The 23,231-nt window shown below is 52.9% G+C and overlaps 2 protein-coding genes across 9 annotated transcripts in view; one reads left to right on the top strand and one right to left on the bottom strand.

Annotated features, from left to right (window-relative positions):
• The window catches only part of PAX8 (paired box 8), a 62,063-nt gene extending 60,809 nt beyond the window's left edge, over positions 1–1,254 (top strand). For all 4 annotated transcript variants that reach the window (XM_010330347.3, XM_003942511.4, XM_039474654.2 and 1 more), the window contains one exon: positions 12–1,254. In XM_010330347.3, coding sequence (XP_010328649.1) covers positions 12–88 — 77 coding nt within the window. In that variant the 3' untranslated portion in view covers positions 89–1,254. The remainder of the gene's footprint in view (positions 1–11) is intronic.
• A 13,958-nt stretch (positions 1,255–15,212) lies between these two features.
• The window catches only part of PSD4 (pleckstrin and Sec7 domain containing 4), a 45,642-nt gene continuing 37,623 nt past the window's right edge, over positions 15,213–23,231 (bottom strand). For 4 of the 5 annotated variants that reach the window (XM_074397069.1, XM_074397070.1, XM_074397067.1 and 1 more), the window contains exons 11-17: positions 22,870–22,913; positions 22,335–22,495; positions 20,719–20,789; positions 20,442–20,605; positions 19,485–19,629; positions 19,144–19,287; positions 15,213–16,959 (exon numbers count right to left, since the gene is read on the bottom strand). In XM_074397069.1, the coding sequence (XP_074253170.1) occupies positions 16,702–16,959; positions 19,144–19,287; positions 19,485–19,629; positions 20,442–20,605; positions 20,719–20,789; positions 22,335–22,495; positions 22,870–22,913 (987 nt within the window). In that variant the 3' untranslated portion in view covers positions 15,213–16,701. Of the gene's footprint in view, positions 16,960–19,143; positions 19,288–19,484; positions 20,048–20,441; positions 20,606–20,718; positions 20,790–22,334; positions 22,496–22,869; positions 22,914–23,231 lie in introns of those variants that run through there. The other variant, XM_074397071.1, reaches the window with a different exon arrangement.

Below are 23,231 nucleotides of genomic sequence, written 5' to 3'. Positions count from 1 at the left end.
AATGTGTCCAGGTTCCCCATATTATTACAGTTCCACATCGAGGCCGAGCGCGCCACCCACCACTGCCACGGCCTTTGACCATCTGTAGTTGCCATGGGGACAGTGGGAGCGACTGAGCAACAGGAGGACTCGGCCTGGGACAGGCCCCAGAGAGTCACACAAAGGAATCTTTATTTATTACATGAAAAATAACCACAAATCCAGCATTGCGGCACACTCCCTATGTGGTTAATTTAATGAACCGTGAAAGACAGGATGACCTTGAAGAAGGCCAAACTGTCCTCCAAGACTCCTTAATGAAGGGCAGGAGTCCCAGGGAAAGAGAACCATGCCATGCTGAAACGGACAACATTGAAGAAGAAATGTAGCCCCTAGCCAGCCGGTACCCACCAAAGGAGAGAAGAAGGAATAGCCGAGGCACCTGGGGGAATGGCAAATGGCTTCTGCCTGGTCCCAAGGAGTGCACAGGGCACCTCCGTGGCTCCATTAATAACACAACTCTAGCAATTATGGACTGTAAGCACTTCCCTCCAGCCCACAAGGCACAGCCTGGAGCCGAGGCTCTCCTAACCCGCCACCCGGGGAGTCACCTCCCTCAGCCTCCTGCCTGCTTCACACTGAGGCTCTGGCTGTCCTCCTTATCCACTCCACTTGCTTGGCTCTTTCTACGCCTCCCTCTCGGGCATGGGCTGAGAGCTGAGGCGAGTCCCTCAGAAATTCCACCAGGCTGTCAGCTGACCTCTTTTGCCTGCTGCTGTGAATGTACAGCCCCACCCCAGGTCCTCCAGCAGTGGGGCATCCCCTTGGCAGTTGCCATCAGCCACACCAGCCCCAGGCAGCTTAAAACAGACATTCCACAGGGCCTGGGCCCCTGGGAGGTGAGGTGTGGTGTGCAGCTGCACCCAGGGCAGAGCAAGGCAGAATTGCAGGGAACCCGCTCCCCATCCCAACAGCTCCTGCCAAGCCAAGAGGGCTTCCTGCAGCTCACGCCCACCAGCTACTGAAGAGACCCGAGGCACCCCCTGAAGCCAGCAATAGAGGGTCCCTTTCTGCTCTCCGGCAGCTCCTGCCCCCAAGGCCTGACTGTATATACTGTAAATGAAACTTTGTTTGGGTCAAGCTTCCTTCTTTCCACCCTCAGACTTTGGCTTCTGAAATGTCTCTCTGCCACGTGGGGCTTCTCTCCTTGATGCTTCTTTCGTTTTTAAAGACAACCTGCCATTGCCACATGACTCAATAAACCATTGCTCTTCATCTCAGGCTTTGGGGTTGGCTGGGAAAGGAGACACCTCAGGGCCGGGCTTTCTCCCAAGAACATCAGAGCTGAGTAGTCGACAAAGTCACTTTGGGGCCGTGGGTTGGAGGGGATCATCTAATGCCCCAGAGCTCTGGCTTGGCCTTCTCCCTCTGCCTTTAACTGATGTTGAACACGGGGTGCCTCACTCATCCCAAGTTCTTCAACACTCAGTAAATGCAAAGAGGGCACGGTGTCAAGCCGATCATAGACTCCCCACAAAAAGTTGCTGTTGTTATTAACAAGAAACCAGACAATCAGCAGGGTGGATTGGTGAAGGATCCGGGAATAGCCATATCTAGAGCCTGCATAAACAGCTCTGAAGGGAGAGAGAAGACGGGGCTCTCCTGTGTGCCAGGCACAGTATAGAGGGCTTCATATGAGTTAAGTTGAAATTAGCCCTGTTTTACATACAGCCTCATTTTACAAACTGAGGAAACTGACGCTTTGAAAAAAGTGAAATGACTTGCCCAAGATGAGAAGTAAGTAGGTTCAACCAAGTCCTCTTACTCTAAGTCCAGCACTTTTACCCAAACCCCCAGAGTCATCAGGGGCACCAAAGAGTTCTAGACCCAAGGGAGATTCTGGAGTTGCCACTGGGGATTTCATTTCTTTTGATTTGCTAAAGATTTGACCTGACTGAATGGAGAGGTACAGTGTGGTGGGGCCCGGACACGGTGAGGGAGGCTGTTGAGATTTAGGACTTTAGGACAGCCCCCTCCAGGAAACTTGGGAAATGCAATGTGAGAGCTTGGGCTCTGTGCTCCAAGGAGCTATCTGGTGTTCACATGGACCCTCGCCATGTGGGACCCATCTGGAACAAGGGGGCAGGGACTTACAGCTGGCATGCCCAGGTGAATGTGGAGGGCTGGACAGACAACACTGGGGTTGAGTCAGGTGGAAGGGGCCCAGGGACTCCAGGGCTGTGAGAACAGAGGCTGGGAGGCAGAGATCTTACCTCCTTAGGCCTCCCAGAGAGAGGTTAGGGATGCAGGATGGCATGGGAGGGGGACCAGGAAGAAAATCCATGTCTTCGGAGGGGATCTGAGATGCGGCTGTTTTTTCAATGGCAGGACTTCCCTCAGCAGTGAGACTCCCAATCTGTAATATCTGAGAGTCTTCCTGACCTCAAACCTCTGGGATCCCGAGTACTCCCTACCCAAGAATCACTTTGAGATGTACAGCATCTCAGTGAGCCTGCAGAGCCATCCCCTGCATCCGCAGCCACAGCCCCTCTGGTGACACACTGTACCCCAGGCAGACACTGTCCAGCTCACAACCAACAAAGGAGCTTGGGCTGTGCTTTGGCTAAGGTGACTGTGGTTTAAAACTCACCCTTCTTTCCCTGAGGTGAGCTGGACTTGCCAGGATGCTCTACTTGGAGTGAGTGTTGGGTGACTGTGGGATATGGCCCCATGCAGTAGGCCTTGGCTAGTACCTAGCCAATATTCTGCCCATGGTCAAACCATGGTTCCCTTTTTGGGGCTCAGAAAACAGGGTCATTTATATATTGGGCGAAAGACAATTCAAAGTGCCCCAGCATTTGGGGTGGTGTTGGGAGGAATCAGGCTGGCACATGGGGTGACACAATGAAGAAGGGTGTGACAAGGACAGGGAGGATGCATAGGGGCTTTTGTGGTTTGGCTGAGGAGCCACTTTCACCTGGAGGAGTGAGGCCGGCATCTGTGGGTGGTCGCAGGTGAAGGGGGTTGCTTTGTGGTGCAAGGGAGTCAGGGGCCCTCTGGGAGTAGTATGTGTATTGGTAGGAGAGCTGGGGATGAGGCATGGACCCAAAACGTTCCTGAGGCATTGAGGGCACTAAGGTCCCATCCCTTCCCCCTGGAATGTTCCCTTTACTGCTCATGTAGAGAGACCACCTGAGCTGCCCAGGCAGTTTGCCCTGAACGTCTCCCCGGTCCATTACCTTCACTCCTCCTCCTCCTCAGGTTCTAGCACAGGCAAGCCAGCCCAGGGGGCTAGGAGCTTGCAGGACATTCATGTGGACCAACCAACCTGGGCAGGGCAGTGGGTTTCTTCCTAGGAGAGGGGACAGCTGGAACCCTGCTCGGGTCCCACCAGATGGGCAGAATTGCTGTGACCCTGTACTCTCTACCACAAAGTTCCAGGGTTAGAGTCAGCGGAACTGGAGTCCTCACCTACAAGCCAGCTCCCAGGCCGGTTCCAACCCCTTCCCTTGTTGCACCTTCTCTCACTTCCTTAACATTCCTGCCATGAGTTGTGACTAAGAAACATATATCTTCTGCCCTGTATGTGCCAAACGCACACTCAACCCTGAGGACAACTTCAGGCAAGAGGAGGTAGTGAAATCAACTGGAAATGGAAGGAGCGGCCTCCAAAGAGTCTCAGAAAGACAGAGAGTCTGAGGCCCTTGCTAAGATCTCCCCACCCCCGCCTGTCCTCACCATCCACCCTCTTCCATCACCCAGAATACACGCACCTTTCCCATTCATATCAACATGAGGCATCTTTAAGATAATTCACACTTTCTTGTCCTTTGGGAGTGGGCACCAGAGGAAGGGGACTGCAGACTTCAATGTCATCATTACTGGGCCTGGGCATCAGCATCCGCCTGGTCAATCAGGGGACAGGGAGGTTGGGGGGCAGGACTGAGCTCCCTCCCAGGCAGCTCCTGCACCCACAGCTTAACAGCGCTGCCCTGCCTCAGCCTCAGAAGTGATAATAACTCTCCACTCAGGCTTAGTTTCCTTCTCCATAAGAAGCCGATTCACATCTATTTACATCTCTGATTCTGAACATTGGCCCCTTTTTGTTTTGCACTTGGGGAATCAGAGACCAAAAGATAACTTGACTTTTTCAAGATCATTCAGTCAGTCAGCAGAGGAGCAGAGACCACAGCCCCCACCCCTAATCCAAGGCCTGATCTGCATCCTATTGTCAGGCCTCAGATATCTGGGCATGACCAGGCTTCTGAGAGACCTCAGACACCCTTTGCTTTGCAGGGAGGGCCGGAAGTCATTTGGCTAATTAGGGCACAGTGACTTCTGCTGCCCCCCCCTGCAAAGCCTGACTGGACACAAGGCCCAGAGCTCAACAGAAGAAACACTGGGGCCAGGCAGAGCTGTGCCGGGCTGATCTCAGACCTCCCTCCATCCTTGGCCCTAAATCTCCCTTCAGGGTACCCTTTGGCAGCCCCTCTCTAACCTTTAGGGTCATAAAGCATTTCCATGTTCCATAAAGGAGCTGGTGACTCCTCTGCCCAGGCTGCTGTGCTACCTTCGACACCAAGTGACCCCAGCCACCGTGACTGTGGTTTTCATGGAGGAAACTCCCTCTCTCTCACTCTATCTCCTTCCTTTGTTAATTTCTTTTAGTTTTCTAGTCTTTTTCCGTTTCTGCTGAGTCTATAGCAATTATTCCTTTCCCTCCTGTTTGAGAGACATTTGTGTCTCCAGGGCTATGAATGAGGGCAAGAGCAAGGGAATGTTGGGGAGAGCTTGGGGTCCCTGACCGTGCTCAGGAAATGCCAGGAAGCATCTCTCCTCCCTCTCTCCAGCTCCCTCTCCCCTTCACCCCCACAAGTCTCCCTCTCCCCTTCCTCCTCTCCCCATGGCCCTCTCCTTGGCTTCTTACTCTTCTCATTATTGTCTATAGCTCCTGTGACTCTTTGGGGGCCACTGGGACATGGACGCTGGAGGTCATTACCTCCTGGGTGGCAGACACCTGTCCCCGTGAGTCCCCACTCTCATAGGCACACACCACCATCACCAACCCCATCCCCACATCTTCATGCCCTTCACACAGAAGGAGGGGGCCTGGTTCTCCTTCCTGGAAGAAGCTGGAGAAGGCAGGCAGGGCAGATCGGGCTCTCCTTCCCCTGACCTCGCCCTTTCTCCTACCCTTGAGAAACAGCAGGGGCTAAGGCCCACGATGGAGGAGCTCAGGCCTCCTGGAAGGCAGCAAGAGGGGCTTTGGGTGGGGAGAGAAGGGGAGGTGAGGGACCCAGCTCCTTGGCATCTGTGCCCGGTGGCAGCCGGCCAGGCTGTGGAGGGAAGCGCTGCCTGCGGCTCTCTCGGGGAAATGTGATTTCCCCCTGAGTGAAGCGGACTGTGCAGTGTGGAAATTGGCTCTTTTCTGAGCGAGCTGCGGCTGTTGCTGCGGAGTCGGGGCGGGCCGGCTGGCCCCTGGAGTGAGCCGGGAGCAGCCATGTGCTGAGAACTCATTAGGGATAAATCAAACTAGTAACAGCATGAAGCCAACACCCCCCCACCGAGCCTCCCTCCTCCACCCCTCTGAGACCCCCCCCCCACCACTTCCCCTCCTCCTCCGTGATCTTCTTCCCATCAGACTCTCTTCTGCCTTCTCCGGGGCCAGGGCACCTCCCCCAGGCAAGCCACCTTGCCTCCGTTTCAGGAACCCCAGCTCCTGCTCTGCACATAACCATGCGGGTGCAGGCTTACCCGCCTACTGCCCAAAGCCCAGAGCCGCCCCAGTGAGAGACAAGTTCATTTATAAATACCGTCTTTTTGTTTGTTTTATGTTTGTTTGCTTTTTATGGTGGAGATGGGGTCCCTGGTAGCAAGCTTCACTGCCAACCACAGGCCTTGCTGGGAGCACAGATTGGGAACTCACAGTCCAGGCCCTCGCAGCTTCCCACCAAGGTCACATCATTCCCCTGTCCTCACCTCCTAACGGGACCCAGTGGGGAGGCCCCCAGCCGTGGGTAACATTGGTAACGTCACATATATCCATCCCTCTGGGGAGACGAGAGCACCCAGAAGACTTAACTGCAGCAGGAAAGAAAGTGTCCTTAAAACAGATGATCTTGGTCAGAATGGAAACTCATTTCCCCCAGCAAAGGAAAACAAGGAAGAGAAAGAGACAAGGAGGAAGAAGAAGGGAGGGACAAGGGCTGCTGCAAGGAGCGCTTGTGGTCATGAAGACAATGGAAGTGTTTATCTGCAAAGTGTAGCCATTTCTTCTCTAGAAACTGACGAAGGGGGAAAGGGTCTGCTCTGTTATTCTAGGGGCCGAACTGGTTGTTGTTATTAAAGTTTGTTAGTGGCTGGGCACAGTGGCTCATGCACTGTGGGAAGCCAAGGCCAGCAGATCACCTAAGGTCAAGTGTTCAAGGCCAGCCTAGCCAACATGGCGAAACCCCTCCTCTACTAAAAATGCGAAAAGCAGCTGGGCATGGTGGCGCATGCCTGTAATCCCAGCTACTCACAGGGCTGAGGCAGGAGAATGGCTTGAACTCAGGAGGCAGAGGTTGCAGTGAGCCGAGATCATGCCATTGCATTCCAATCTGGGCAACAGAGCAAGACCCTGTCTCAAAATAAATAAATAAATAAATAAAAAACGTAAGGTTTGCTAGTTATCATATGATGATAACATGGACCCTGGTCATTGCCTTTGTTTTCCCCCTGGGAGAGATTGGCTGAGAGGTGTTGCTAACAGAGCCCCCTGGAATGCAGGGTTGTGACCGGATTTCTGTCCCTTCCCTGCTGGTGACCCCAGGAGTCTGCTCACTTACCTCAACTGTCAAATGCATGGCTTGGGCCAGAAAAATGTCCAGGTTAACACTGTGACGCAGTAGTGACCCAGGTCAGTGAAAAGCATTGAGGGCCTCATTTGACTGGTTTAGGTATGAAGCCCTCTTTCTCCCAAATTTCCCCAGTAATTTTCCATCAGGCAAACACAGTATTTCCATATTTGGAATCTGCCCTGTGTTTAGGGTGGGGATGGGGCGGCTTCTAGTGCCCCACCCACCCTGATGGGAGCTTGGGTCCTGACTCAGCTTGCCGAGCTAAAGCCAGGCTTCCAAAAAATTCCAGGATGGGGCAGAAACCGGAGGAGAGTCCACTAGCCACAGTTAGTACAGGCTGGGGCATGAGGATTCTGCTGTAGCCCTCACATTAGCTGATACATTCATTCATTCAGAAGCCTTTCATGAACCACCTGCTAGGACCGTTTCCCTTTGGTAGGCAACAGGAGAAAATAAGATGAGTCCAAAAGGGCTCCCAACTCCTATGGGGAAAAAAAAGAACAGCTTAGAAATGAGACTTGTACAGGACTATAGGGCAAAGTGGGAATGTGGAGATCAGAAGACAGTTGCATATAAAAAATACAAAATACTGTTGAGTTTCAGATAGTATTTGCAAAGTCCCTCAGGGTCATCCCAGGCCTCTGTCTGGCATCACTGTCTTCTCCAAGAAGCAGCCATGAGGAACACCAACTGTAAACTCTAACCCTCAAGCCTAAAGTCCTACCTGTCTTCCTGGAAATGTCTGCTCCCCTGGCCTCCTGTGCTTCTGTGACTGGGAAGAGTAAGGCGGTGCTAGGTGAGGAAAAAACAAAATATCATCAGCATCCTTTACCAAATACCCTGTCACCCCATTCCAACCACCCTCTTCCAGTCTTGCCCCAAACCTAGCCAACCGGACCGCACGCTTAGGACCAAGGCCTGGGCCTCTCTCGGAAATACTTCTTTGTTCTTACACCTGGGTGGGGAAGGAGGCAGTGAGTGCCCAGGGCCTGAAGACAGACCACAGGCTGCCCCTCCCTGCACAGCTGGCTGGCTCTTTCCTTCCCATCTTGATAGCTCCCTGCACCCAAAGTGGGCCAGCCCAGCTCCCCAACCACAGATCAGAGGACTAGAAAAGGGAGAGAAGGGTCCAGGGTGGAGAGTGTGGGAAATGACAAGCAGAGGAAAGGAGAAGGGCAGGGACATCACCTGGCTGTGAGTTCTAGGACGGACGGCTGGGGGAGGTGACGGTGATCCAGGCTTTAAGGACAGGCCTCATCTCTATGATCCCCATGATCTATGCACATTTGCTCAGAGCTCTACTTGGAAGACGGAGGGAGGCGACTAAAGAGGCTGAAACACAATGATGGGGGGATGCAGTACCCAAATGTCCCAAGGAAGGGAGGGAAAGTAGAGGAGAGGGAATCAGAGAAGCGGGGAGCAGGTGCCTCCTCCCAACAGCCAGCCTCGGGGAGGGGATGGGGGTGGGCCCAGACCCAGGCCAAGGCTCAGGGCCCATCTGAGCATGTCGCTTGCTAAGGAGGAGCGAAGGCGGGGGAGGGGAGGGCGGGGAGGTGAATAAATAATAGGAAATAAAACTTCATGAAGCAGAAAATAAAAGGCAGATTATACAGATGTGGCAATTTGAAGGATCATTGCCTCTGTCCTCTTTTTAACTGCTGCATCTGGAGTTTCGAAGCGGCTTATCCTCTCCCTCCCTCTGCCAGGTCCCTGCCTGGCTGGAGGCCCCCACTGGGCCAAGGCACGTGTGGGGACAGCACCTCAAACGCCTGGAATGCCAGTGGCATTTCCTAGCATCACGTTTGGCTGCCCACCGTGGGATGGGCGTACAGAGCGGTAGGGACAGTGGGTGAAAGGGTGGGCTCGGTGTTTGGGGTGAACCTCTGAGCAGGTGTGGGCGTGGCTGCGCTTGTAAGGGAGCATGAGGTTGGGTGAGGACCAGGCAGACTGTGGGGAGTGAGCCTGTATGGTCAAGAGTCGGGTAAGGATTTGCCAGGCATGAGGAAGGGGACCCTTGGCAAATAGGGTCTGGCTATCAGTGGGAGAATGAGGCCTAAATCTCTGCAGCTTCTTTCTGCTCTTCATCAAAATTCATTTGTTAAGCCTCAATTTGACACTGTGCCAGGTACTATATAAACAGACATGGTCCCTGCCCTTAAGGAATTTCCAGCCTAAGACACACACACACTGACATTTTGTTTATTTTATTTTAAATATTAATATATTCCTCACCTTGTTCCGGGGAGGATTTGAGACAGCTCATATGATATGCATGCCATAAATTAGTAAAATACAATAAAAAATAAAGCATCAGACCACAGAAAGTATGTCATGGGTGGTATAGCGGGCCCTAGGCGGCTGCAAGGTTGATCTGGAATTGGCCCTCAGTCCCTTAGTGGTCACGTACATGGCTCTCGTTCACAAGAGGGCGATGTACCAGCTCTTGGGAGAAGAGGCACTTTTTCTAGTACTTGGCTCTAAGGAAAATTACCCACCTCAGCCCAGATAAAAGACTAGCATGGATAATGTCCTCAAAAACACTGCAGTAAATTCACGCTCAGCTTCCCTGGGCCGTCTCCTGCAGGAGAGCCAAGGTGGGCACGCACACTGGCTCTCAGTGGGAGAGCTGAAACCCACACTCTCTTGAGCAAAGAAATACTGTATGTTTCAGTCCTTTCTTCAGCACTGGGATTTCTTTCAGGTGGGTTTTCTTCCACAGATTAGTCCATGGCCATGACTAGAGGCTCAGAGGAAATACGAGTAACCAAAGTTATGACTTCTAGCTGGGTCCAACTCAGAGCCAGGGCAGTGAATGTGTACATGGAGTTGGGGGAAGGCCAGGAGAGGCAGGCAAGACAGTCAGCAACCCTGCACAGGGAAAGCATTGCTTCGCTGTCTGTGTACCACTTCCTGAGCCTGTGTCACACCACAGAGGAGGACAAAGAAATCAGAAAACCAAAGGATTCTACCCTGATCATGAGACAAAGTTTCAACCGTCCAGCTCAAATCTCCATATGTACCCTAGTGTGTGATCCTTCAAAGCAGTGGATGAACCCAAGCCACGGCAGAATCACTCACAGAAACGGGGGAGTCAGGAGAGTTTCCAAGAGATGACACCAAGTGTGCTCTTACAGGTAATAAGTAACACCTGTACCGTATGGTCATTTGTAATTTCCAGGAAGATGTATTGAGGAGTCATGTATCGTGGACAGTTAGAATTCCAGGTCTGAAATTCAGAACAGAGTTGAGAGGTGAAGGCTCAGATTTAGAGACTTCTTCCAGAAACTGTTTTGAAAGCCTAGTAGTCAGCCAGGTAAGATCTTTGAGGCTACAGAGTTCAGGGGTGGGAAGAGCAAGAGGGAGTAGCAGGAAAGGCAGAAAAAGAATATGCGAGAGAGTAGAAAAAGAACCAGGAGATAGTTTTGAGATGTGCCTTCTTTCGACTCTAGATACCAGGCCCTGGGGGAGCAGTGGAAATCATCAACTCCCATGGGGAGTTTATGTTGCTCTGGAAGCAGAGAGGCAAAAAAGAAATGAAGAGGAGGGGAGAGGAGAGTTACAGAGTTTGATGTGATAGAAACTGAAGGAGGAAGATTCAGGGAAGGCCTCCTGGAGGAAAGGGCATCTGCATATTAGCTGGTGTTCTCCCCATCATCCATTCCTCCTAGCCTGTCCTAGTAATCAGAATTTCTCCGCAGCTAATCCCTATGCTCTGGATGGTACTGGTTTCACTCTCATCCTTTCCAGACGTGGGCTCTGATCGCCTTAAACCCCTGGCCCTAGTGACTGTCTCAGATATGGGCGCATGGCTCAAGGCAGGCTGCTCCAGGAGACTATTCCTAATTGGAGATCGAAGCTTCCAGGAAACAGAGTCACTTTCTACTAGACATGCACCAAGAAAAGGGATCTTGGGAGCTCCTGGGGCCATCTTGGCAGCATGAGGGTTGCTCCTACTCATAAGCCTGCAAGATGGAGCCCCAGAAGAACAGGGGAGAAAAGGGGCCTTTGATCAGAGTGGACCCCTAAATGAAGCCTCACCTTACCGGGACACAGATGATTCAATTATTGGAGCCATTCAAAGTCCTTTACTGCTAAAGCTCATGAGCTAAGATTTGTTACTTGTGGGCCAAGGCATAGCCAAGTGCAGAGACCCAGCATCCATACAGGATGGCATGCTTGAGGGCAGAACCTAAGCCAGAGCCCAGAGGAGGAGGGGAGTGGACGTGGGGTAAGTCTGGTGAGGCTATGAATTAATAGCTAACCTCACAAGCGTTCCTTCTGTGCCCAGCATTGTTCTGAGATGTTTACGTGCATAATTTCACTTAATCTTCACGAGGACCTTACGACATAAGTAGTGTTATTATCCCCATTTTATAGAGAAACAAACAGAACATAAGAGGCTAACTGGCCACGGTCAGATGACTAGAAAAGCCACAGCTGGACTCAATTCCCGGCAGTCCCACTCAAGGGCCTGGCCACCAGGGCAAGATCAGGCTGAGCTTCGGTGCAGGGTCTGGTAGATGATCACGTGGCTACCAAGGCCAAAGGTCGCTGGGAGGTGAGTGGGGAGAAAGCTGAGACGGCATTGGAGTTGATGACTGAAGCCATCAATGCCCCTAGGAGGTGGCATTTCAGGCAGAGGTGGGATAGACGCCGATTTGTAAGGTGTGAATTAGAGCCAGGTATGAATGGGAACCTGGTGAGGGCTGGGAACAGCTGGCAAAGCCCACGTATCCCGTGAGTTTATCACAGGAAGCAGGGAAGCCAGGCTCAGCTACTGAAAGCAAGAGTGTCTATCACCAGCTTTGATTTTTGCTCATGATGGTGTTTGCAAGGCATGATAATGAAGCGGGTAGAGAATAGGCCCAAAGAGCCCCAATGGACCCATGAAGGAGAGAGGTTCTGCGGCAGGCAGGAGAAAGGGGCCAGCGTGCTGGCTGTGGGGAACGGTTGGTCACAGGCTGTGGAGAGCACCTCTTCTCTGGAGAAGCGACAGTGACGGGAACAGGTAAAGGTGCAAGCCACGGTAGCTGGTGGGGGTCACGGGCATCAGAAAAGCTGGAGGTCAGCGGTGTTGGCAGAGGGGCCAGTGGGGAAGACAGAAGCTATTCAGGAAAGCCTGAGGACCTGTGAGCCTGCCTGTGGGGACGGGGAGGAAAGAGGACCCACTATGGCCGGGTTTTTACAAGGTTCAAGGATATTGTGTTTTTCTTTCTTTTCATATTTATTTTGAAATAATTTCAGATTTACATATAAGTTACACAAATAATGTGCATTTGCAGGCCATATTCTTACCCTACCCATTGGTCTTACTTATTCACGGCATTTCATCTTCTCTCTCTTTTTTTTTTTTTTTTGTTTTGTTTTGTTTTGTGTGTGTTTTTGAGACAGAGTCTTGCTCTGTTGCCCAGGTTGGGGTGCAATGGCATGACTTCGGCTCACTGCAACCTCAACCTCCTGGGTTCAAGCCATTCTCCTGCCTCAGTCTCCCGAGTAGCTGGGATTAGAGGCATACACCACCATGCCCCGCTAATTTTTGTATTTTAGTAGAGACAGGTTTTTCTCCATGTTGGCCAGCCTGGTCTCAAACTCCTGACCTCAAGTGATCTTCCTGCCTCAGCCTCCCAAAGTGCTGGCCAGATAAAAGCTCACCCTCTTATAAAATCCCTAGGCTGTCCCCCAAGCCCTGAGCCTATCACTCTTCTCTGGCCTGGCTTGGTGACTCACGCCTGTAATCCCAGCACTTTGGGAGGCCGAGGCGGGTGGATGACTTGAGGTCAGGAGTTCAAGACCAGCCTGACCAACATGGTGAAACCCCATCTCTACTAAAAAATACAAAATTAGCTGGGCATGGTGGCACATGCTTGTAATCCCAGCTACTTGGGAGGCTGGGGCAGCAGAATCGCTTGAACACGGGAGACGGAGGTCGCAGTGAGCAGAGATCGCGCCATCGCACTCCAAGCCTGGGTGACAGAGAGAAGAGGCTCTATATCAAAAAGAAAAAAAAATAGCACTGCACATTCACAAAAAGCCACTCTCCTTGGCCGCATTGGAGGCCCTGAATGATCTGGGCTCAGGCCACCCTGATTGGTGGCCCTGTTTCCCTCAGCCCCCCTCACCCCGACCCTCCAGTCCTGCTCCTTCCAACTCCAACACATTCCATATGTCTTCATCTCCAGAAGACGCGGAGCCTCCTAAGGAAAAAGGTAGGCCTTAGTGATCTTTTCATCTTCCCTGGGGCCTGGCAAGCAACAAACAAATGTCATCAACAGAAAGCCAGGCTCAGCAGAGATCATGAGAGCCCAGGAAGAGTTCTATCAGGGGTGTCATCCTGGGTCACAGCAGACCCAGGCCCCTGGAAGCTGAGCTCCCTGTATGGGAAAGAAAGAACTAAAGCCAAACGTCCAGGGCCCTTCCAGAGCCTGAGCTCATCACCGAGAGCTTCTGCCTATCCCTTCTCCAGCAAAGAGAAGGACCAACCCACTACACAGGTGGGAGAGGAGCATGGGGTGGGGACAAGGTGAGACGTAGGTCTATGGTGGTTTGATCTGTTTCATACACAGGATGGAGACTGGGGCCCTCTCAGTTTTCACCTTCCAGGACTACCTGAAGCAACCCTGTGGGGAGCTGTAGACTGTCCCCAGACTGCGGCGATGTCTTTCTTTCTCTCCATCTCCAGGAAGATGTCAGAGCCCCAACCTTCTCCATGGGAGAGGCATCCCTAGATGGTGGGAGTCCTGGCCTGGGCCACCGTGGGTTTTGCAAAGCTGAAGGTCCTGTTTCTGCGATGGCACAGTGGCACACATAACTTCCTGGCTTTCAGGGAGCACAGCTCAGCTCCACAGCAGGACACCTGAGCAGCCAGAAGCTAGAAAGATGCAAGGCTGCCTCCAAGTGGTCGTACATCATAACTGCAGCCCACAAACCAGACCCTCCAGACAGAGGTTCCTGCGCAGCATTGACTCTGAGAGGCCAGGCAGCCACTGTCATCTGGCTCTGAAGACTCCCTGTGCTCAGGTGAAAGAGAGCTGCCGCTTCTACATGCGCAAAGGAGCAGCAAAGTGTCACACACACATGCATTCAAACTTTTACCTTTTATCACAGTTTTAGAAATAAGGATGCATAGGCCGGGCATGGTGGCTGACGCCTGTAATCCCAATAACCTGGGAGGCCAAAGTGGGCAGACTACCTGAGGTCAGGAGTTCGAGACCAGCCTGGCCAACATGGCAAAAGCCCGTCTCTATTAAAAATACAAAATTTAGGCCGGGCTTGGTGGCTCACGCCTGTAATCTCAGCACTTTGGGAGGCTGAGGTGGGTGGATCACGTGGTCAAGAGTTCAAGATCAGCCTGACCAACATGGTAAAACCCCATCTCTACTAAAAATACAAAAATTACCCAGCAATGGTGGCACATGCCTGTAGTTCCAGCTATTCAGGAGGCTAAGGCAGAAGAATCACTTGAACCCAGGAGACAGAGTCTGCAGTAAGCCATGATCCCACCACTGCACTCCAGCCTGTACGGCAGAGCAAGACTCTGTCTCAAAAAAGAAAAAAAAAAAAATGCAATAGTTAGCCGAGCATGGTGGCACGTGCCTATAATCCGAGCTACTTGGTAGAACCGAGGAAATAGAAGTTGCAATGAGCCGAGATAGCACCATTGCACTCCAGCCTGGGTGACAAGAGTGAAACTTCATCTCAAAACAAAAACAAAAACAAACAAACAAAAAAAAACAGAAAAAGAAAGGCTGTTCAGTGAGGTCAAATAACCTACTCAAGGCCATTTTGTTTGTAAGCATCAGTCTTGGGCCAAAAGTCATGTCCACCTGATGCTGGGATTCCACCTCAATCAAATGAGACAGTTGAACTCTACTGCAGTGACTGCTGCTACACATCAGAGTTACCCAAGGAGCTTTGAACATATTATTTCTCTTTAACGTATTTATCTAGTTCCCTGACTCGGGCTGACTGAATCAGCGTCCCTGGCCGTGGAGCGGGGAATGTGTCTTTTCAGCACACTTCCCCAGCAACATAAAAGTGCATCTCTAAACTGAGAGCTGGAAACTGGTGGACATGATTGTCAACTGAGGGAGTCAGGGACATTTTTACTTTATGTGTAAATCCCCTAGTACTGGCCCGTAGAAAGTGTCCCGTATTATTTGTGCAATGAATGAATGAATAAATGAGCAAGTAGGCAAGTGAATGATTCTGAGGTCTCCTCCAGCTTTGAAGGCCTATGACCGTGTGACTCCTGCATATGCATGAACACACAGACACAGACACTGCACACATGCACAGACACACATACACACTCGGGGCAGAGGGAAGAAGCTTGCCACACTGTGGGTGGTCCCAACGGCCTGACCTCCCTTCCTCGCACACTGACACACCTCCATCTCTGTTGACTTGTATTTATTGTGCACCCATTGGGTGCATGGCCTAGCCCCAGACACGTCCTCCAAGGGCCAGCCTTAACTGTGGAGATCCAGGCCCCAGAGCTGGTTACAAGCACGGGAAGGGAGGAGAGTGGCCCAGCAGGAAGGCTGGGGAGGCAGTGCGTCAGCCGGCAGGCAGCAGCGAGTAGCAGAGGCCCCCTCTTGGCGGGTAGCCTACTTGCACACTTGGCTGAACAGAGACAATGGTGGCTGCTCCCTCCAGCCCAGCCTCTTTCCTGCAGGCAGAGCCCAAGTCCATGAATCTCCGGAACCTTCCTCAGAGAACAGGCCAAGCTGGGAGGCGGCCAGAGGGCAGGACAAGGGGATTTCCCAAGGGAGAGCAGCAGAGCCCCTCTGAGCTGCCAGAGATGGGGAAGGGGTCCAGGCACCCCACGGGAAGGAAACTTTAAGGCATGTGTAGGAAGGAGCACAGTAGAATCTCTAGTGCCTGGCCTAGGCCTCGCCTGGTCTCCAGCCTCTGTCTCATCCCTCACAACTCTCCTAAGCGGTGGCTCCTGCCAGGCAGACCCCAAGGGAAACTGTCACCACCCTTTACCTCTCTACCCTCTCCAGTGGTCTGAACCTAGAGAACCTCCTTCCCTGCTCTGTTGGAACAAAGGCTCCTTGTTTCCAGGGTTCTCTGCAGAGCTCTGGAGGCCCCGCCCCTCCCAGCCCTCACTCATGCCATCAGCTCGCTCTGTTGATTAGCAGTTGGGTGTATGAGACTCTCTCATCTGCCTCGAAGGAAAGGAAGACTATAGGAAAAAAGCAGACACAAGGAGACAAAGATACGGGGTCTCACGGCCGTGTGGCGCCCTTGAAGCCTGCCGAGGTCCCTGCCCAGAAGCCCATCCCCTCAATAGGCAGGACCTTAGTGACTCTGCTCCCTGGGTCACAGGAGGCAAGTTAGGAATCTCTCAAGAGTCCCTGATTCACTGTCCTGAGGCCTCCCCAGGAAGGTCACCTAATTCCCAGAGCAAGACCATCCTCAGGGCTGTGGCCCCCCAGGCCGGGCTGCCCAGAAGCCTCTGCTGCCCCAAGCTCTCCCCCAGAAGCCAGAGCCACACCATATATGCACTGGCTCTCAAATGAGTGCTGAGGACGCAGCAGGTCTAGGAAATGAAGCCGCTCTGGATTCTGGGACCTGGAAGGTGATGTGGGATGAACTCTGGGAGTAAAGTCAAGTCCTCAACCTGCCTTTTCCCCTGGGAGTGGTCAGGGACTGGGGCTGCGGAGGGACTGCCATGGGGTTGGGGGGAGCACAGCACTCTTAGAGAAGCTTCAGTGAGCATGGGAATGAGGGCCACAGGGAAACAAGGTTTTCTCCTTCAGCAGGGAAAGGAGGTGCCTCATCCGTCATGGTGGACTTATTGAAATAAGTCTCCTCCAGGGAGGTTTATCTCAGGTCTACCCTGGAGCAGGAGCCAGTTGTCTCTGAGGTGGCGCTGTCTTCACAGCTGATTGCGGTTCCGCTTGGGGATGATCTTCCGGTAGGTTCTGCGCTCTGAGATGTTGCGCTTCACCTTGGCCGTGGTGGGAGCCTCATCCTGGTGCAGGGACGGGCTTGAGTGGGACTTCTTCAGGCTGAACTTGGGCTCCCGAGTGCTTCCAGCTTCCCTCCCCAGCTGCTCCTCCCACAGGTCCAGGGCACCGGAAGGGCAGTGCAGACGGGCCACCAGCAGCTGCACATAGGTCTCGTAGCGGGTTTTCTGCAACACACAAGCCCCACCACCTTAGCGCCATCCTGGCTCCAGGTCAGGAGGAGGCTAGAACCGTGAGGGACAGCTCACAGGAATATGAAGCTATGGCAATACAGACCTCTGCAGAAAGGGGGCTGGCCAACAGTGTGCGTTAGTATAATGCTTGGGGAAGCTGACTTTGCAGAGCACACCTCTGGATAGTATTATAACGACCCATATCAGCCCAGTCCTGTTCTAATAATAGCCAACCCCTTGAAGTGCTATAACTAACATCTCTATGCCACGTTACATCTTTGAGGCACTGAAAGATGTCTCACCCAGTATGCCTGAGATCTTGGCAGCCCTACACACAAACAGCTCACATCTGTACAGCCCTAATTGGGTTTGAATAGCATTATAACAGTTGGCATCTGTGGAGCATGATGCTAACTACCCTCATCCTTGGGATACGGCTTCCAGTTTACAAAGTGCTTCCCCACCCTCCAACCCATTGGATCCTCATGCCAGCCCTGGGAGGGGGCACAAATCATTGTGGAAGGGAGGGCAGGTGGCTTGCTAAAAGTCCCAGGTGGTCAGGAAGGAAGAGGTTGGGTCCTCACAGCCACACCCTGAGGCCTCTGAGAAGTGGGGAGTTCACAGCCATAAAGACAACCAACAAGCCAAGGGACAGGCTGGGACCTTGCAAGATAGGCAGAGGGCTGCATGAGGGCACAGCGGGGACAGGCGTGAATCGATGTTGATTCCCACTTCCTGGTCTCTGCCTCTGGGTGGCCTCTAATTCCCTCTGTTTTCACATTGCATTCACCTGCCCTTTTTGCCCAGGGGGCCCTCACCCTAAGCAGGCACCTGGGACCTCTGAAGCAGGCACCCAGTGTTAGAGTCCCAGATGCACTGACATGACACCAAAGCAGACTTGGGGAGTGTGGGTGGATAGGCGAGGGTTGGGGGAAACGAAACATTTCAACATGGGGTGTAGAGCCAATAAAAGTCATTACTGAGGCTGGCCGAGATGGCTCATGCCTGAAATCCCACTTTGAGAGGCCAAGGCAGGTGGAACATGAGGTCAGAAGTTCAAGACCAGCATGGCCAAGATGATGAAACCTCATCTCTACTAAAAATACAAAAATTAGCCAGGCGTGGTGGCAGGCGCCTGTAATCCCAGCTACTTGGGAGGCCAAGGCATGAGAATCACTTAAACCCAGGAGGCAGAGGTTGCAGTGAGTCAAGATTGCATCACTGCACTCCAGCCTGGGTAACAGAGCAGAACTCTATCAAATAAAAGAAAAGAAAGTCATTACTGGCCAGGGGCAGTGGTTCACACCTGTAATCCCAGCACTTTGGGAAGCTGAGGCAGGCAGACCACTCAAGGCCAGGAGTTCAAGACTAGCCTGGCCAACATGGTAAACCCTGTCTCTACTAAAAATACAAAAATTGGCAGGTGTGGTGGCTCACACCTGTAATCTCAGCTGCTTGAGAGTCCAAGGCAGGAGAATCACTTGAACCTGAGAGGCGGAGGTTGCAGTAAGCTGAGATCAAGCCACTGCATTCCAGTCTGGGCAACAGAGTGAGACTTTGTCTCAGGAAAAAAAAAAAAAAAAAAAAAAAAGTTCTTAGTTAAGGCCATAAATGAAACATTCGGAGCAGCATGTAAAGTTACCAGTTTTGGACAAGTAGTTTAATTTCTCTGTGCCTGAGTTCTCTCATCTGTAAAATGGGGAGAACAGTGCCTACACAGAGTTGTTAGATAATCAAATGAGATAATCCATTCAAGGAAGACAAACTTCCTAAGTACTACCTATTAATATTTGGTGGGTATTCGAAGGAACAATTTCAACTAAAATACAGTTTTTCCTTCAACTTGGGAAAAGCCAAATATACTCTTAGGAGAAAGAAAACTATAAAATAATGTCTGCTATGAGTGTTTAGACAAGCAACTACTATGTGCCCCCAGGACAAGAGGTCAAGGGGCCTAAGTGCATAGGGACACACACGGTCTGCGCACGCCCCTGCAGGCGGGCGCCCACATGGAAACCCATGCCGGTTTGCAGACAGCGCACACGGGACCCGCCCTCACACAGGCGCCTCTCCCCGCCCCCGCGCGGTCAGGTCAGTGACGCCTGCAGGGACCGAGGCAGCCACGAGAGGGCGGAGAGGGTCCCGCGCAGCGGCGTTGAGGTGGGCTCGGCCCCTCACCTCGTACTCCAGGTACTCCTTCCGCAGGCGGTACTCCTCCAGCTCGCGGCTGCGGCCCCGCCGCTCCGGTAAGTTCCTCTGCAGATCCAGCAGGTCGTCGGAGGCAGCGTCCAGGCAGTTCTCATGGGATCGGTGCTGCTCCTCCTGCGAGCGGCAGGCGGTGAGGGACGCTGTCCCGGGTGTCCCCTGCACCGCTTTCCGGGCCCGAGCATGCCCCACCCCAATCACCTCACTTCCCAAGCCAGGTGCGCAGCCCTCCTCCGGCCTCCCCCAGCTAGTCCTGGGGCTCCAGGTGCACACTCCCAATTCCACCGCACCCCACCCCTTCCCGGAGGCCGTACCAGGGAGCTCTGGGCGGGGCCCACGGGCAGGATGGGCCGCACGAATCTTCGCTGCGAGCCCACGGCGGCGGGGAAGGGCGGTGCGGAGTGGGTGGCCGCAGCCAGGTTGATGCGCGCGATCCAGGAGCTCATCTCCTTGGCAGTGCTAGGGCGGAGGAGGTCATTGGTCCTCGGGACCCAGAGTTGGTCCTGTCACCGTCCTCCCGCCCCTCCTGTGGGTGCACAGCTGGCCAGCTGCCCAGGACTTAGCCTCCTACAGTCAGAGCCCTGCCACTAGCAGGGTACTCGACCCCTGACCACGGCATTTCTTATCAATAGAGGAAAATCTGGAGGCCTGGCGCGGTGGCTACGCCTTGGCAGGCAGATGACCTGAGGTCAGGAGATCGAGACCAGCCTGGCCAACATGGTGAAACCCCGTCTCTACTAAAAATACACAAATTAGTAGGGCATGGTGACACGCGCCTGTAATCAAATGAGAATCACTTGAACCCGGGAGGCAGGGGTTGCTGTGAGCCGGGATCACGCCACCGCACTCCAGCCAGGGCGACAGAGCCAGACTCCATCTCAAATAAATAAATAAATAAATAAATAAATAAATAAGTATTAAAAATAAAGAGGAAAATCTGGGAAGGTGATAGATTTTATAACAAATGCCAAATATAGTCAATTGTTAACAACTTCCTGGAATCCTCTGTTCTGAACCGGGAGGCTTGATCCCACCGGCAAGGAAAAGGTATATTGCGCTGGCAAAGCTGGCCAAGGATGGGGAGGAAGCAGGCAATGCCCGGGCTTCATCCCTGCTCCCCAGCTCCTCTTCCTGCTGCCACATTCTAAGGATTTCTGATCAGTATGGCCATTCCCACCAGGGCCCACAGGCCTCAGGTGTCTGCAGGGGCAGGGGAGAGAAGAACTACGGCAAGGTGAGGCCTTCCACAGTCTCCCACCCCAGGGACTTACGGTGCCTGGAAGAGGTAGAGGCGCCAGTCAGCCGTGCGCAGCTGGAAGACGTGAGGCTTTTTGGTATAATGGGTGGCAGGGGTGGCCAGCGAGTGGTGCACCCCCACGGGCTCGTCCACCATCTGCCCGACCAAGCTCTCCCCCTCCAGGCAGTGGTCTTCTCCCTGCCACCAGGCACAGGGGCTCAGAGAAGAGGTTATCATCAGCTGCCCACCCTCCCGTCAGTTCTGGGCACCCCTGTCTCCGATTCTGACAGGGGTGTTGTCTCCCTTCCTACCTTCAGGAAGTAGAGAACCATCCCCCGCAGTAAGGTGTGGAACATCTTCCAGCCACGCTTGCCCCATGGTGCTGTTCCAGGAACAGAACACAAATGGATGTGGCGGCACCCGCATCCAGACACACTGACATACACACAAGTGTGCATCTGCTCCCCTGCCCTTCACACCAACTCCAGTCTCTCACCAGGATGCACACAAATGCAGAACATACCTACACAAGAAAACACAACCGCGGGGCACAGTGGCTCTTGCCAGTAATCCCAGCACTTTGGGAGGCCGAGACGGGTAGATCACGAGGTCAGGAGATCGAGATCATCCTGGCCAACATGGTGAAACCCGTCTCTACTAAAATTCAAAGAAATAGCCAAGCATGGTGGTGCATGCCTGTACTCCAAGCTACTTGGGAGGCTGAGGCAGGGGAATCACTAGAACTGGGAGGAGGAGGTTGCATGAGCTGAGATCTCGCCACTGCGCTCCAGCCTGGTGAAAGAGCAAGACTTTGTCTCAAAAAAAAAAAAAAAAAAAAAAAAAAAATTGTAAACAAACATATAGAGTCTCTTCACTCATGGGCAATCCCACCTGGAAACAAAACCATAGAACCACTCACATCCAAATGGGGATGTTCATACAGACCATCCTCTCTCCAACTCCAAACACACAACCACTACCCCCAGTGCAAACACCCAGGCACAAACACAACTCCACCCAGACAGCTTTCTTGTCCTTACAGGATGATCTTGAACTTGCATACCCATCCAGAGGGGCTTGGGGGCTCAGGGCCCAGCCTTGGGGTGTCTTTCCCTGTGTAACCTATTCTGAGTACCATGTGTCCCGTTTTCCCCCTACCTCCCCCAACCCTGGTCTTGTGTGGTGAGATCCATTCTAAGCTTAGGCAAAAGGCAGCCCTGGGGCCCCAGCGGCTTCTCACAGCCAATGCTAGTTCCCTTCCTGGTTGGCCCACCCTATTCAATCTGTGCTTGCCCATTAGTCTGCTGAGATCACCACTCTGGTCATGCTGCTGCCCTAATCAAAAGCCTTCAGCTGCCTGGGGAATGAAGCCCAAACACAGCCCTGGCAATTCTGCCCCAAGTGTACCTCTCTTCCACACACCCCATGTTCTGAGCAAACTCGGCTTGCTGTTTTCTCTGTGGGGGATGCCCTCTGCCCGACTTCCAAATCCAGACCCTCTTCTCCAAAATTCAGTACAGATACCATCATTTCCCAGAAGTCTTACCTCTCCCTGTCCCCACATCCCACCTCCAAAACAAAACCAAAAACCTTTTTCTCCTCACTTGATTCAGCCCCTAGACACTCAGCTCTGGCTACCTTTTTTTTTTCCCAGACTTTGACATGCTTGTCTAATCTCTTACCTTACCACTCAGGGGCCAGGAATAACTAGGCCTGTTTTGTCTGGATTCCCCTACCTACCATCTAGTGCCTCACACAACACCCAGCACGTAGTCACTGTTCAGCACACACTGAGGAAAGAACATGGGCTGGCTGGCTGTCCTGGATGAGGGCCATCTCTCTGCACACCTGTGCACGCATCGGCACAAGATCCCTGAGCAGGGCCACTCCCAGCACACCACCCTGTTTGTGGGCAGCAGACACTCACTCTTCTTGCCATCTGCATCTTGATGCATCTTCCGAGCCAAGATGCCCTGCTTGTAGGTGGGCACCGTGGGATCCTGAGCCAGCTGAAGGAAGGGGTTGCTCATCTTGCCAATTGGCAGGGACAGCCGGGCCTTCTCAGGTTTGGCTGCATCTTCTTCATCCCTGGACATCAGAGAATTGGGCTGGGAGGGCTGACTGTGGAAAGACCACTGGGAGGTATCTGTTGCCTCCCAGAACCTCAACAATCTCTCTTTTGCTGGGGAGCCACATCCCAGGACCCCCCAGAAGGAGTTCTCCTTCAGAGCTAACCAATTCCTGGGAACTCTGCCATACCCCACGCCCCACTACTTCTAGCCCTCCAGTATTACTTGGGCTTCTCTATGCTCTCTGCCCAGAGCCCTGCCTCTGGCTTTGCCCTACTCAGAGGGGAGCACTATCTGAGATTCCCCCTAACTCTTGGGTGGGTGACAGAGGGAGAACAGCCCAAAGATAAGGGAGAGGGGTGAGGAGGAGAGGGGAAAGGGGCTCTCACTCACACAGCCCACTCGAGCTTCTCGCTGCGGATAGACCAGTAGAGGGCCTGGAACAGAAGCACACAGGTGGGCAGGGGAGCCTGAGGGCCGTGAAGCCTAAACTCTCTGTCTGGCAGAGATAGGATAGGGGCATGTGTGCAGCCTGCCTCCTCCACCCCTAATACAGCTACACTTGTTCCTTGAGTAGGCAAGCATCAATCCATCCATCCATCCATCCATCCATCTATCCATCCATCCATCACCCACACATCCATCCATCCATCCATCTGTCCATCCATCTGGCAACAAGTACTTCTGGAGCATTTTCCAGTGACATTTTCCAGTGACACCCTCAGATACCTATGTTGGGTGCTAGAAACATAAAG

The sequence above is a fragment of the Saimiri boliviensis genome, chromosome 1 (assembly GCF_048565385.1).
Source record: "Saimiri boliviensis isolate mSaiBol1 chromosome 1, mSaiBol1.pri, whole genome shotgun sequence".
NCBI classification, from domain to species: Eukaryota; Metazoa; Chordata; class Mammalia; order Primates; family Cebidae; genus Saimiri; species Saimiri boliviensis.
The sequence above is the reverse complement of the archived record's forward strand: the minus strand, read 5'-3'. Positions and strand labels throughout refer to the sequence as shown.